We start from the raw sequence: 15,581 nt of genomic DNA on the forward strand, positions 1-15,581 counted from the left end.
GTGCCATTAATAAATAAATTAAACCGTTATTTATATACTGTCGATTGGGCTGAGGTTAATTTGTTGGGCCCAAACCTTATTTGAAGGTGATTGTGTTTTCGTAGTGTTCTTCTAAATCGGGCTCGTGGCCCGATAGATAGAGAAAATATAAGCTTATTAGGCTGACCCAATTAGGCATATCAATATGAAAATAGAAAATTCCGTCCAATAAAAAGTTCCCATTAAATTTAATGAGATTTTACATCGATGGACCATAGAGGTAAGAGATTAATATAATATAACATACCTTGGTGCTGGGTCGAACTTGTCACACATGGTTAACTTAGTTTGGTTTACGTCTCTCGTATGATTTGCAAGCTATTATACGAGAGTGTGTGTTTATCCAATACACGAGTTCCTTCATTATAAGAAAACAACAAAATAGAACATATTAAATATATATATGAGGAATTAAAACGGGAATATATATTTAAGATATTGATTTGACCATTCTCAAACAAAATACTAATCTGAAATCTCAAATAACAATCCATCTGCTTCATCAACGCAGAACTTTATATTTCTTCTGTTTCTGCACAAATATAGAGAGAGAAACCTCAAAACTTAAGAACCACCAAAGGAACCGCCACCCACAACACAACTTGACCCGCCCGAACCGGATTTAGACTTTGCTTAGTCTCACACAATTCAACAATCGGGGCATGACCTGACCAGTCAAGCCCACCACCACCAATAAACCCGAATTCAATTTCCATTTTCTCCCCTTCCTCCTTCCATTTTCCTTCCCTCTTAAGATTTTTCCCTCTCTCTCTCTCTCTCCCCCCCCTTTCTCTCTCTACAACCCACAAATTAGAACTCTGAACTTCCGATCAACACCGTTCGCGCCGATCACTGATCGATTAGGGAGGGAAGAAATTAGGGCGGAAGCTTCTGCTACACCATGTCGATGTCGGATTCGGATACCTCTTCGCAGGGGGGCAGCGAGTACAAGACTTTCCGCCAAATTAGTCGCGACAGTAAGTCAATTTTGCCTCTTCTGTACGCCTTGTTTGTATTATGTGTTGAGAGTTTGTTTGTTCAATTTTTGAGTTTGCTCATATGTTTCCATGTGATCGGACTGATTGGAATGGAATGCCTTGGTTTTGCTCTTTAGATTGATATGGTTTCCCTGAAGAACTCCGGGGAGTTTGTTTTTAGCTTTCGATTTTTAACGGTATCTGCTATGATGGAATTCGTGATCTTCGTCTATTTGTTTTTTTAACTTTGGCAGTAGATTGCTTACATGGAATTACTGGGGGTGAGTGGATTGGGGGTGGGTGGATTGGGGGTGGGGGCTGTAATTGGTTAGCATGTGAGGCTTATTGAGAATCCGCTGCCCTTTCAATAACTGTAACATAATTATGGATAGTTTCCGAAAGCATTGGCATCATGTAAATTTATATAACTTGATGGAAAAGTACAGGTTTTGAGAGTAATTTTAGATTTGAATTGTTAGATGTCTTGGGGTGGAGAATTTAGTTCACATCTTTTACATTGTCGAAAATCATTCAACGAGTTTTGACAGAAGGAACTTGTTTTGATATGAGGTGTTTTGTGTAGAATACTGTTAAATATCACCCAGTTCAGAGTAACAACCACAAAGGGGTAGGATGATGGTCTTAATAATTCCTTCAAAAAATATATCAAACTGGCAGTTGAATGTGCAATTTGAAGATAAGCGATCAATAATGATCTTCATTTTCTATGAAGCTGGAAAAACTGTATCTCTAGTAGTTGTTTAGTTTTTTACCTTTTAATTGTTGAAGAACATAGAACAACCTTCTCAATACAGACGTGGCGGTGGTAGTTATAAATTTTTTAACATATATATTGAAATTGAATTACAAGTTTAACCCAAGAAAAAAGTAAATAAAACGTTTCATATTAGATCGAAGGTACAAAAAAGAAAAAAAAAGAAGCAGCCTTCTATGATCAGAAGGTAAACATCTATTCTGTGTAAAGAGTCTCTTGAGTAAGTTCTGTTATTTTACATTATATATGCGGGTTCTATGTTATTTGCGGCTTGAAAGTCCCGTCATTTGTGCTAGTCATAGAGGTGTATCGGTTTTGTGCAATCCCTCCATTTTGCTGGAGTTGATTAAAAAGAATAAGAAAAAAACAATTAAGATCATGTTGTGAATCTTCTCATAACCCTTGCGTGGCTTAAACTTTTGTTTCTATTCTCTCGTTCACTTTTTATCTGCCTGATCTTATATTAGTTTTTCCTTATTTTAGATTTTTGTACCTACTTTTAGATTGAATTTGTATTTCTTTCTCGTGTTCAATTACTAGGCTAAAGTTGTGATGTATTACTTGTTCCTAAGGAATTCTGCTAGTGATAATGAATGTCTAAAGTTCTAGTAGAAGAAACCAACTTCTTGGTGGTAAAAAAGTGTGTAATATAATCTTTGAATCCTGAGTTTGAATATTGTATCTTTCAATGTAATGTCTTTAGGAGCTCCAAATTTTTGCTATTTTTATGGTATTTCGTCTTTCTAGTTTTCTAGGACCAATCTTATATTAAAATTAGTACTCCTTTGTTTTGGAGGGAGAATTTCTTTACGTGCATGAAACCTTGTATAATTTTTGGTTTTAGTGAAGTTGATAAATTTGATATTGTATGCATTTTCTGTTGTTCTTCTCTTCGTAAGCACTCTCTCATATAGATTCTTCGTTATCTTAATTTTTCCTTCTCTTTGTGACATTTACTTCCAGATTGTTCTACTCATGTTTGTGAATTATTCTTTCTTTTATACAATAAAAAAATCTGTGTTCGTTAGTGATCTGGGTAACTTAAACTGTATAGAGGAGGCAGCAAGATGTAGATGAATGTAACTACAGATTTCATGCTGACATTGATAATTCTTGCATGAATTTGATCTGTCAATATTGATTGAGTTGCGAATGTGATAGAGTGAAGCGATAAATTACTAAATTAGGCTTTGTTATTTTGGACATGTTCTCCAACTCTAATTGTTGTTTAACTCTCACGTTCAATGGTGCACCTTCTCGGAGGCATTTTATCGTTTGTAAATCACTTGATTGAGACCTACTTGCTTTCACACTTTTGCTAAGCTAGGGTGGATAAACATGTGGGACAAAGATAACTTACTATTTAGGAGTATGATAGAGAGAAGTAGATCTTTGTACCGTCCCAAAAGGATCACTTGCCTGTACTCTTTGTCATGGAAGAAACAAACAGAAAAGCTCGCAAAAGCAAGATCTGAGTATCTGAGTAATAGTTGAAAACTTATTTCTGATTTTTTGTTCTTTTAGTATCGAGGAACTTTAATTTGATTTCTATATTGTGTTTCTAGTTGGGTTCAGGGACTGCACTCCTTTATCACTTGAAATTGTTGATTTCTAAACAAATCCCAAATATACAACTTCTAGATAGCGTTTATTAATGCATACGGTTAAAGAAAACTATTGACCTTCTCAACTTAGAGTAAGGCTTCCATTTACATCTGTTCTAGATGCCTGTGACTAAGCATGATAACAATCAATGTGAAACCTTCACAATTTCCATTCTAGTCATTTAGAAGCTGTTATCTACGTGGTAGTACCAGTTTGTGATTCCTGGTGTTACTCTGGCCTCTATTGTGACTTGTGTGGTGCTCGTATTATACGATTCCGTAATCTTTGAATATCCATATTAGTGCACCGCTTCTGTTTATCATGGCTGCATCCTTATAGGTTAATGAATTATTTAAGTTATTTAATGTAGTTAATGTTTCCTTCGTCAATTTACAGGATTATTGTATGAAATGCTTCGATCAGCCAAGACAGGGGACTCAAAGTCAAGTTGGAAGGTAGGAGCAACTTGTATGCTGAATATCTCTTACTTTCTCAAATCTGATAAAGGTTTGCAGGGTTTGGCTAAAAGGACTGCTAGTGCTTGTCTTTATGTTTATGGGTTTAAGTCAGAACGAATCTATTTCTTTGCCAAGGAGCTGTTTAGTGCTTAATGCCTTAAGTGTCTATATCAGAGAAGTCACCAATATCTTCGGGAATTCTCTGAGATCTATCCTTACAAGTTCACCAAACTGATATAAACAGCATTTTGGAAAATCATTCATCCATACTAGTACACCTATAATAGATCATGGATATATTTTATTTGGGGAGCAAGTGTTATGGAGTGGCTCTTTGATCAGATTTGATAAGGTTCTCAGTTTAGTTTTATCTTTCCTTCCAAAGGGCGAATATCAATGTTTTAACATTTGACATTCTGAACCAATTTAATGTTCTTGCGTTTTAGGGATCTAGTTTGAACTATTTTTCTTGTCTTTCTTCTTTGACCCAGGGTCAATCTAAATCTTTTGATATCATTCAAATTCTATCAGGTCCCAAGGTTTTCTGAATCTGAAACCATTAGTTGCGATTGCGTTAATAGAGAAATTTGCTCGCCTTACTTGTTAGACCCAATATCTCTATTTTTGCGTTACTTTTAAGATGTAAAAGTTTTTGCCTCATGTCTCCAGCTTATCGCTAAGTGCAGTATCCATGCCAAGTTTGTCCATGCCAGAACAAGCTCAAAATGGAAATTGTCCTGTTTGAATCATCACAACCAATAGGAGATTATATTAATACTGTTTATCCTTGTTTTCTGTATAAAGACATCACTCCACTTTAATTTCATATGCACTATCTTGTAATATCCCTTGCCATTGTTTATTCCTTTACTCATTTACATTTTGATTTTGTTACCTTCCAATTTTGACATTCCGACATGTAGGTACTCATCATGGACAAGGTAACAGTTAAAATAATGTCTTATGCGTGCAAGATGGCAGATATTACAGATGAAGGAGTATCATGTAAGAAATAAAAGGGCAGTCCCAGAGAAAATTGTATCTTTCTTCTTTTCATCCCTTGCTTTTGTTATGTTTTTGACCTCTATGATGATAATATTTTCAATATGGTTGGTCAGGTTTGGGATATTTCTCGTACATGCTTTATTTTCATGAAACATTGAAATTTCTTCAAAATGTTCCAATTAAGTATATGTACTTGGAATATACTACCTCCTACAATAAGTATTCATTTTGTGTTGTGAACTAGTCAACTTGACTTCTTGACTATTTTTGTGAATACAGTATCCTGTAATTCGATTATTTATTAAGAAAATGTGCTGAAACTATTAAACATAGAAATTGATTTCATGTCCTTAAATACAGTGCTAGAAAATAACATAATAAATCAGTTGGAAGATTGGATAAGTTTGATATGATTGCACTAACTCGGCGATTATTTGAAACTAGCAGTTTTTCGAACATCGTTTAAAACCGTTAAATCAAACTATAACATTCAAATTGCGATCGAGCGGGTAATATACAACTTTCTGAAAAAAGCTATGTAGTAAGAAGTGACTTCAAGTACATCTTCATCTCTATATAAACGGTTTCATCAAATATTTCAGGTATTAATAATTTTTATTACGGTTACTTTTCTTTTGTGCCTTTTCTGGCATATCTGGTCTTAGCTAAATGGCATAAACCACTTAGCTACACAATAGATATCCTTGTTGTATTAGTTTCTGTTTTACGCATGTTCCCAAGTTTATGCCCTCCATACGTTTTTAAGAATCTTTGGTGTTACCTAACTTCTGCTGTAAGCATAGTCTTTGATTATCTTTGTACTTGATTATGAATGTTTGTGAAGGTGTGGTGACGTCTTTATTTCTTAATTATGCGGTTCATGATAAGTTAGTGGATCCATTCTATGTTAGATATTTGTGCATAACCTGTGTAATAGTCCAGCTTTGGTAGAACATGCATGTTATAAACTATCATTGTCTGTTTGGAGATAGAGAAGTAATCATGTTCCATTACCTGCAGTGGTGGAAGATATACACAAGCGAAGACAACCACTACCAGCCATGGATGCCATATATTTCATACAACCTACCAAAGAAAAGTACGAAACTTTCACTCACTATTGTCTATTTTTAAGTTTTGACATCTTGTGCTAGTAGTATTTTATGGGGTTGAAAAGTAAAATTTGAGCTATCCAATGATTTTAGAGCATCCTAATAGATATTTAATTTATTTTTTGCATGAAACTGTCTGAAGTTTTGAAAAAGCAAGTATATTGGATGACTGAAAAGAGTTTGTGATGAAGTGAATCATTATGTATACGCACCCCTTGTTACCATCTCTCCCTATCTATCCGTGTGTATTTTTTAGTGGATATCACTTAACTTGTACGTATAATATATTATTTCTTGGCCACTTGTTGACAATTTGTCGGCATAATAGCAGAATTTCTAGAACTAGTGGCTTATAAGAAGATCATTTGATGCCATAATTGTGCTTATCTTGTGAGGCGCAAGTTCATCTCTCTCTGCGTTCCTTGAAGTTGATTCATTTCGTCCATTTTGTTCCATAATAAAATTGTAATTGCTCACATTAAATTAAGAAAAAAAGTATAGGCAATTTATGGTTGTAACTGAGAAGAACTATTCTTATTTGTTGGTGAGAAGATTTGGGCCAAGGCTAGGAATTTTGCAACACAGAGGATACACTTATTCTGTCGGTTCTGTATTTCTGATTTAGTTGCAATTAAAATGGGAACTTCTAAATGAATTTTGCCACATGATAGCATTAGGTCCAAACAAGTGCATGTGATAAATGTTGTATACAGATAAACAGAGGTACGAGGCGTGACACCTCATCGGGCGAATTTAGAGTTATGACAGGTGTTATGACAGGTAGCCTGAAATGCATGTCACTTAAGAAAGAATGACAAAAGGATGCAGCATCTAGGTGGTCACTATGGAACACTTAATTTAGTCTATATATATATAAGAACATAAGACATTAAACAAAAAGTATACACTTACTCAATATAAGGGCCTCACGGGATCAGGATTTGTTTCTCCTTTTTGAAAATTTTGTAGAGAAGGCAATTATGTTAGGAATTTCTACAAAATATGCACTAATGTTTAGATTTTATGATATCAAAGAAAACTAGAGAAATCAAGTTTACTAAAGGCCTCCTAGTACCTTTAACATATGCACGTTTAAATTAGTTAATAGAGTATGTATATTAAAGTTCCCCCCGATTTGGTGTCTTGGATCCTTATTTCAATTTTAATTGATCATCATTTCTGCAATATATGCATTATGTACTAATATGCATGTTTTATGGCGATAAACTATGTGTGTGTATACATTAGCCCACACTTGATCTAAGAATGTGAATTTGTTTGCATATATGTGCTGTCTGATGCTGACCTCACTCCTGTTCTTGCATGTCTTGGATCCATATTTCACTTTTAAATGATTATCATAACTCTTATTTTCATGTTCGACGGTAATGAACAATTTGTGTACAGTAGCCCATACTTCACCTAATCTAAGAATGTGAATGTTTGAATATATGTGAATTGGACCTAAATCTGCCAAGGAGTGGATAAAAATGGGACTTGTCTCAAAAGTGATTTGTTGGTCTGAAAGGTTCTTTCCTTAGTTCTTATTCCTCTTCACATGGAAGGCGTATTTCACGTGTGTAGTAACCATAGATATGACCATTAGGTGGGTTATTGCTCATTTCAAGAAGGGGATGTAAGGTGGCAAGCAAGGTGTTCCATGTATCTCCATGTCTGAGTTGTGTGTTTATTGGTGGTATGTGCCTCTATGCACTACCCGAAATTGTACCTTATGATGTTTGTTTCCATTTTTGGATATTAATAGGAATCTCTTACATAATACCTTGGGGATGCTGAAAAAGAAGGCACTTTACGCGAGTAGAGAGTGTTTTCTCTAGATAAATAGGTCATAGAAATATTTTTTGTGTGTAGCGCAAATTGATGTCTTTCCTAATCCTCGGATGACGGGCGCAATCGTCATTTGTATCTTGACATAACAAAAGATCCTTGTTTAATTTTTTCTAATTATTAAATATGTTTTTAGAATCCTTACGTTAGTATTTAATGAAGCATGAAAATGGCCGGAGAAAATGATACCTTATCCCTTAGGAAAGAGATAGATATTAGTTTGATTGTTACTCTTGATAAGTATGAGAACGGCAGAAAAACTCTAGTCATATAAGCCTCTTAATTTGGGACATGTCTCTCCTAGTTGAGCCACAAATCATACTTCAAATTTGAGATGTTTGAATATCTTGCATAAATTATTGAATTTGCTGCTTAATATGCCTTTCTTGCAACTGGGTCACCTATCGAAAGAGCGATTTGTTTCTTTTTTGTCCTGCTACCATCACAGTATTAATTTCTTGCAATTGAATTTGCTGTTTAATATCTTGTTTCTTTCTTGTTCGGTTGTATGATCTGTCACACCTTACCTGGCCCCATTCATAGGATGTATGTTGTTTGCAGATTTTTATCCTTGTCTTAACTGCCTATATTTCTCCTAACTAGCATGAACTACAAGGCTTTATTTTGATTCCTAGTTTGATTCAGTAAATGTAACAACCATTCAACTATCATTCGTTGAATTTGGATGGAGATAAAAAATACCATCCTGAAGCGATATTGGTAAACAAATTATTCATTAGTTCAGTGCACTCTTGTATGTATCAGATGAACCCATTACATGTTAGTTTACCAATATCCTTTTAATTTATAATTTATTGTAGCTGACACCCCTCCCTTTCTCTCTACTTAATCGGATCAATCTTTCTTCTTGAAATTCATGTTTTTATATTTGTTTTTTTCCTTAACCCTCTCATCATGTTTTCATCTGTTGTTTTTCTTGATATGCAGCATTGTTATCTTCCTCTCTGATATGTCTGGAAGGTCGCCATTATACAAAAAGTATGTCAAGTATTTGATTATTTGTTTTCTGTTCTTCTCTACAGTTTTATGGCATCTTTCTGCCTCACCTTCTCGAGTTACCTGAAACAATCATTCAGTAAATTATTTCCTGTGACTCATATCTCTTTTCCTACTTTTGTTCTGCCATTAGGGCGTTCGTCTTCTTCAGCTCACCTGTTGCCCGAGAATTGGTTAATCACGTTAAGAGAGATGGAAGTGTTTTATCTCGCATCGGTGCATTGAGAGAGGTTATCATTACAATTTATTGTCTTTTTCCTTCTTCTTCTTTGATACAAGCTTTATACCATAGACCTAGGTTTGGGCTTTATTCTGATTTTAAATTTGAAATCTACAGATGAACTTGGAATATTTTGCCATAGATAGCCAGGTGCGTAATCCTTCATATTTGTGTGGATTTATTTTCTCTTCTCTAAGAAGAAGAGTGTCCATATTTTTGTGGCATAATTTAAGGAAAGAACGTGTGAAATTGGAGATGCTAATGCTATATAAAAAGGCGACGGAACATGGTTTTATCCTATTCTTTTTGTGGATATGCATACATCTAGACAATACTTCCAATTTTTCTTACTTAATTCGTGGATATGTCTACGTTTAGATAGGTTTCAGTCTGTTTCCCGCCCTTTCTGTTAAGTTTTAAACTGTTCGTGTATAATCACAGGGTTTTATCACTGACAATGAGAGAGCCCTTGAGGACCTCTTTGGGGATGAAGAAAGCTCTCGCAAAGGTGACGCATGTTTGAATTTGATGGCTAACCGCATAGGTACAGTATTTGCATCATTGAGGGTACGTGATTTAAGTTATGAATGTCGGCTCAACACTAGTGGGAGTAGAGTTGAAGCCCTTTATAATATTTTAATGTCACAGGAGTTTCCATATGTACGCTACCGTGCTCCCAAATCCCTCGATCCTACTACAATGACAACTTTTCGTGATCTAATTCCTACAAAGCTTGCTGCTGGTGTTTGGAATTCTCTTATGAAATATAAATCCAACCTCCCTAACTTCCCCCAGTCTGAGACATGCGAGCTTCTTATTTTAGATAGATCGATAGACCAGGTTTCCAGCTAATCTTCATGTACAGTCATTTTCATATCAAAATCCTTATTGGGTCCTTATCATGTACAATATTTTTATATTTCCCATGCAGATTGCTCCAGTTATACATGAATGGACGTATGATGCCATGTGCCATGATTTACTTAACATGGAAGGGAATAAATATGTCCATGAGGTAAAGCCTCTATAAATTTTATAGCATATTGTTGCATAGTTGTTTTGAAATTCCTTGGCCACTTTCAGTAACTTCAAGTAGTGATATTGCTCAGATCCCAGGCAAAAATGGTGGTGTTCCTGAGAAGAAGGAGGTCCTTTTGGAAGATCATGACCCTATCTGGCTAGAGCTTCGGCATGCACATATAGCTGATGTATGTAGCATGCAGAAGCTTTCAATTCGTTTTTAAGTATTTGGTTTTGAAGAGAGTCTATATTGTCGTGTAAAAAAGGAAAAATCTCTGATCAATATTAACTTGTCAGGCTAGTGAACGGTTGCATGAGAAGATGACAAACTTTGTATCAAAAAATAAAGCTGCACAAATACATGGTTCAAGGTTGGTTCTTTATGCATCTTAGTACATTTTGGTACTTCCCTGAATGAAATGAAATTCTTTAGAATCTAATGTGAACTCTAATATAGAAGATTACTTAGCACTACATAAATCTCGATACTAGAGAAATTTATATTAAAATATCTGAACTTATCTCCATGAAAACATTAAATATTGTATCATATCGAACGAGGGATGTTATACGTAGTTCCAAGAGTCCACCAACTATCTCTGTTCATGTAAGAGTTAGTTGCTACTGATTGGTATGCTGAGCTGTCCGACTGTCATGAATTCCTAATTGTTTTTTAAAATTGTTTCGCTGGCTAGTATTTATGCATAATTGTTCTCTCCTGTGTCTTATTATCAAGGACTATGAGTTCTGTTACCTGCTAGATGGATTCTTTCTAATTTTTGAATATCTTATTTTTTTTAATTGATCTCTAGCATTTTCAATCTAGTAGTATAGGTTGAACCCATAACAATTCTAAGGATATCAAAATTTTCTTTTATTGTCTGTTGGTTATTGTATCTTATGTAAAAATTATGTGCAGAGATGGTGGTGAATTGTCTACTCGGGATTTGCAAAAGATGGTTCAAGCTTTGCCTCAGTATAGTGAACAAATTGAAAAGCTCTCGCTCCATGTTGATGTGAGTCTTGCCTTTTCCATTTCCATCTTTTAGCTGTCATACTTTGTCAATGCTTGATTTTAAATAATTTTATTGGCACAAAATTATGGCTGGATTAATCTTCAAAAAGTATGTATACTAGTTTATTAATTATAATAAATATCTGCTTTGGGCTTATTTACCAAGGGATTAATTTTCTGTCTATCATGTATTCTTATGTAGTTTTATGGCACTTCACATACACCATGGCTTAAGTCCTACCGATGCTTAGTAAATTGAAGATCTTAATCAAATACCATATCCGACTTTTATATACTCCCCACAAAGTGGAAAAAGCTTTTGGAAAGATCTGCCTATACTTCAATTGTGATATGAAAATATAATTGAACCATTATGTTGCTGAATTAATTATCCTCTTGAGATATGTTCTGAAATTTAGGTTTATTTATCACAATAAAAGTCTAGGCTTAATCAATTTCTCGGAGAATTAATTTAATTTACCTTTTGTTACTGAGTCAAGAAATTGTGTAGTGCATGTCATAATTTGGTAGCAAGACACCTTTAATCAGTCCCAAAAAACTATTAATTGCTACATTAAGTATTGTACTTCGTGAACTTATAATTGATTAGCTTATAGCTCGTATGTAGAAAGTTTACAGTTTACACTCATTAAGGGTCTAACGAGTTTTGGATAGTAGATAATTTCTTCTCATTGATAATAATAAACCTGAGCAATAAAGTAAAGAAATAGAAGCGAGGAAGCCTAATCAAGTGGTTTACAAAAAAATAGGAAAAACAATCCTAATTGATCTGTCAAAACTTTGTTGAATAAGATAAGTAAAAATCCCAATTACTTTCCTAATGTTGAAAAATAGCGACAAGAAATATGTATTTATCATCGTAAAAATATCTGAATTAGATCTTTTTCTTCTTTTCAATTAGCTAATTTTATTTTTCTTCTATAGATTGCAGGAAAAATTAACAAAATTATCCGGGAAACGGGGCTTAAAGAAGTTGGCCAACTAGAGCAGGATCTTGTGTTTGCAGACGCGGGAACAAAAGAACTGATTAATTTTCTTCGAGTTAAAGAGGTGACCGTTTTATTCTTCTTTTTCCTCTAAACATTGACAAGGATATTTGCTGATCTATAATCAACAACTATTGGCAGGATGTATCGCGTGAAAACAAATTGCGATTATTGATGATTTACGCAGCTGTTTATCCTGAGAAGTTTGAGGATGACAAAATATCAAAATTGATGGAGGTTAGTGTTATTCCTTACCGTTTTTCAATATGGCAGCCATGCGCTATGTGTTATCACGTGCAAATGTGTATTATGGTCAGGCTCAACTGCACATGCTGTGCCACAACTTAGTTTTGCCCTTTCGATATAATTTAACAGTATGCATTAGCTTTAGGTCAACAGTGTAAGTAACTCAGAAGTATTGCAATTTTATCAGATTCTTGATTATTTTGGGATCTAGAAACAACTAACAAAGTCTAATTCCTGAAAATGATTTGGACCATCTTTGTCGCCATCTACACATCAAAGATCAACAGTCAGTCTATCGAGCTAAAAATTTCTAATTTCTATTACATTAAACTCCTGCTTTTAACCCATATGTTCCAAGAGCAGTTGATTTAGCCCAAAAATATATTGGGCCTGAAGATAATTTAGTGTTAATATATCTGGTCTTTTGTTGGCCTAACTTGTTATGGTGGAGATAAATAATTATTTTGGTGCATAGCTAATGCATTCTATGTTGCATACGTCCGCCAGTCTCATCGAGTACTGTAGTCAGCATGGCTTTCTATGTTCATCATGGACAAAATTCATCCCCAGTAATTACTTCAATTCTTTCAGATTCTTTTTATTAATCCCCTCGCTTATTCATTTACTTGGCAGAATTTGAATGTTGAGTTAAAAATACTTTTTCTTGATTTGCTTATTCATCCTTGCAAGTTGGGTTATGCAAATTTCAGCAGTGAGACGTATTATCATAACTAACATCTTTATGCATGTACTCCAGTTGGCTAGACTATCACCGGATGATAGGACTGCTGTTTACAATATGAGACTACTAGAGGCATCATCAGAGACCAAAAAAAGCTCAATTGTGCCATTTTCACTTAAGTTTGATGCCCACAAGGTACTCGGCATATTGTCAAAATAATTATGATTTCTATGTAATCCATGCATCAGACATAAAAAATAATTTTTTATGTTTCCTTGTTTGCAGAAGAAGCATGCTGCTCGAAAAGACCGGCCTGGTGAAGAAGTTAAATGGCAGTTATCACGTTTTTACCCTATGATTGAGGTTTAGTATAAATCTGTTTTCACTTTGTCATGTAGGACATGTTTATCTCGTGTTTGATTTGGATGAATAATACAGCTTTTCTCAATACGAGGACATGAATTGTTGGCTATTTTATGTGACTAACAGATTGATAACAGAATAAAAAGATTAAGGATAAGCTATAGGAATTCCTTCGTCCTATATGTGATATACGGGAGAAGAAAATGTGGTAACCACTAGATCTCCCATACGCATCACTTTGAGGAATAAAATTGTTTCACCCAATCAAAAAGACATCAGTGCTTGCATAAACAATTAATTCTATATTTATTAGGGATCCGATATTTTATATTTAGATTAGTTGCCTACAAAACTAACAGTAACAGCCAAATACGACCGAAGTATTCTGAAAGAGTCAATGTTTGGAAGAGTTTTGGGGCTCATTTCCATTTTGTTTTGGGAATAATATATTCAATTGTCTGTTATGAAAAGGTGGAACTTCAAAGATAACAAGATTCAGAAATGTTTGTTCGTTTTTGTTGTCATCCCGTGCAATTTTTTTGGTTGTGATTAGTCTCTAATTTGCAGTTCGAAGTGTTTTATGTTGTCACCCTGCTTTCAACTATCAACTGTATACTAACATTTTCTTGTTTCCTTGCAGGAGCTTGTTGAAAAACTTAGCAAAGGCGAACTACCTACGAATGACTATCCATGTATGAATGAACCCAGCCGTTCATTTCATGGTACCCCTGGGTCTCCGAGTGCATCTCTAAGGACAGGTCAAGTTCCAGCTCCTCATTCAATGAGATCGAGAAGACCGTCAACGTGGGCCCGTCCTCGAAATTCTGATGATGGTTATTCTAGGTATCTTATGTAATTTCGCTTCCGTTGTTTCATTGACAATTTTTTTCTTTTTGTGGGTCCATACACCTTAAATTTGGCATCATCTCAGACTTTTTATTCTTTGTTGTCTTGCAGTGATTCAATTTTAAGGCATGCCTCTAGTGATTTCAAAAAGATGGGCCAACGAATTTTCGTGTTCATTGTTGGCGGGGCGACACGTTCTGAGGTAACATTTTCAGATTTCTTTTCCTTCTCTATCCGTCTTTGGGAATATCAATATTGACTTCTCAATTTTTCTTTCTCTTTTGCAGCTAAGAGTTTGCCATAAGTTATCAACAAAGTTGCAACGAGAAATTGTCCTTGGGTCGTCGAGTATTGATGATCCCCCACAATTTATCACGGTACAAACCTTCATTCTTTTTTGCATGTACACCTTGTCCCCATTTGTGCATTATTGAAGACCATGCAAGCTATTGTGCAGTAAAAAACGACTCCTTAAATACGATTAATCCTCTTGTTTTGAGCTGTGAAGAAATATCAACCCACTAAAACAGAATGTATGTTAAATGTGATATTTAAGATGGAATGCATATAATAAATTACTGGAAAATCTAAGAGGGTGGAATCCAATGCTGAGCTGGCCTATAAAATTTTACTTCGATTCTTTAAGTAAATGTGTGTGGATTAGAAACATGTATTGTTGTACGTCTCCGAGTTTAGATTCATTTGTGTGGTACTTGTTGTTTGCAGAAGTTAAAGCTGATGGCTGCAGACGAATTGTCATTGGATGATCTTCAGATATAAGATGTCTATCACCTGGTAAATCTCGATATGCAATATTATGTTGCCCTGCTTTCAAATTTGTTAATCATATATCGATTCATAGTTAAATGTGCTCTCTGTCCTTTTTTAATTTGATGTTTGCCGTTTCTCTGCCCACAGAGTCGTTCGATGTCAGTGTCTTGTAATTTATTGCTTGTGAAATTGTTCAACAATCCACGGTGTGTATAAGTATTCTTTCAGTTGCTGCAAGAATCGAAATATTTCAATATCGGATAACTTTTTAACTGTTTAAGTTTCTATCAATCATTTTCTCTCAGCCCTTTTGTATTCACTATTCCATTTCTACACTTGAATAAGGTCTCAAGGATTCAATTTTATTTTTTCTGGCATTAGATTTTAGGAATATATATTTTATTATGGTAGGAAATCTCTCATTTGCAAGTTGGTATGGTATATAGGTAAGCGGAAATCCATGTAAGTCTAGAGAAGAATTCTACTCTATGGTTCGGTTTGTTAATTATTGAATTAGCACAAAAGCTATCATTGTAATTACATTTTTTATTTTTTTTATTTTTTTTACTTTTTTA

At 34.6% G+C, this 15,581-nt stretch overlaps 1 protein-coding gene across 1 annotated transcript; it reads left to right on the forward strand.

Annotated features, from left to right (window-relative positions):
- The first annotated feature begins 494 nt into the window (after window positions 1-494).
- LOC105967351 (SNARE-interacting protein KEULE) lies at window positions 495-15,310 on the forward strand. Its single transcript, XM_088817709.1, has 22 exons — window positions 495-1,016; window positions 3,793-3,851; window positions 4,778-4,859; window positions 5,880-5,958; window positions 8,768-8,818; window positions 8,970-9,066; window positions 9,174-9,206; window positions 9,498-9,623; window positions 9,705-9,896; window positions 9,988-10,071; window positions 10,166-10,264; window positions 10,374-10,447; window positions 10,996-11,092; window positions 12,037-12,162; window positions 12,240-12,335; window positions 13,102-13,221; window positions 13,312-13,389; window positions 14,030-14,232; window positions 14,347-14,437; window positions 14,523-14,612; window positions 14,962-15,030; window positions 15,154-15,310. The coding sequence occupies exons 1-21, from the start codon at window positions 941-943 to the stop codon at window positions 15,013-15,015; spliced, it is 2,007 nt and encodes a 668-aa protein (XP_088673835.1). The 5' UTR covers window positions 495-940; the 3' UTR covers window positions 15,016-15,030; window positions 15,154-15,310.
- Window positions 15,311-15,581: the final 271 nt, after the last annotated feature.

Source organism: Erythranthe guttata, chromosome 5 (assembly GCF_056151865.1).
Source record: "Erythranthe guttata isolate IM_541 chromosome 5, IM_541, whole genome shotgun sequence".
Classification (NCBI taxonomy): Eukaryota; Viridiplantae; Streptophyta; class Magnoliopsida; order Lamiales; family Phrymaceae; genus Erythranthe; species Erythranthe guttata.

What these genes read in the sequence shown, in the direction of transcription:
- LOC105967351 (XM_088817709.1), top strand. Translation starts at nt 941, where the DNA reads ATGTCGATGTCGGATTCGGATACCTCTTCGCAGGGGGGCAGCGAGTAC. An exon ending in AGGTCGCCATTATACAAAAA is followed by an intron (nt 8,819 to 8,969) that starts GTATGTCAAGTA and finishes TTCTGCCATTAG; the next exon opens with GGCGTTCGTCTTCTTCAGCT. An exon ending in AAATATCAAAATTGATGGAG is followed by an intron (nt 12,336 to 13,101) that starts GTTAGTGTTATT and finishes CATGTACTCCAG; the next exon opens with TTGGCTAGACTATCACCGGA.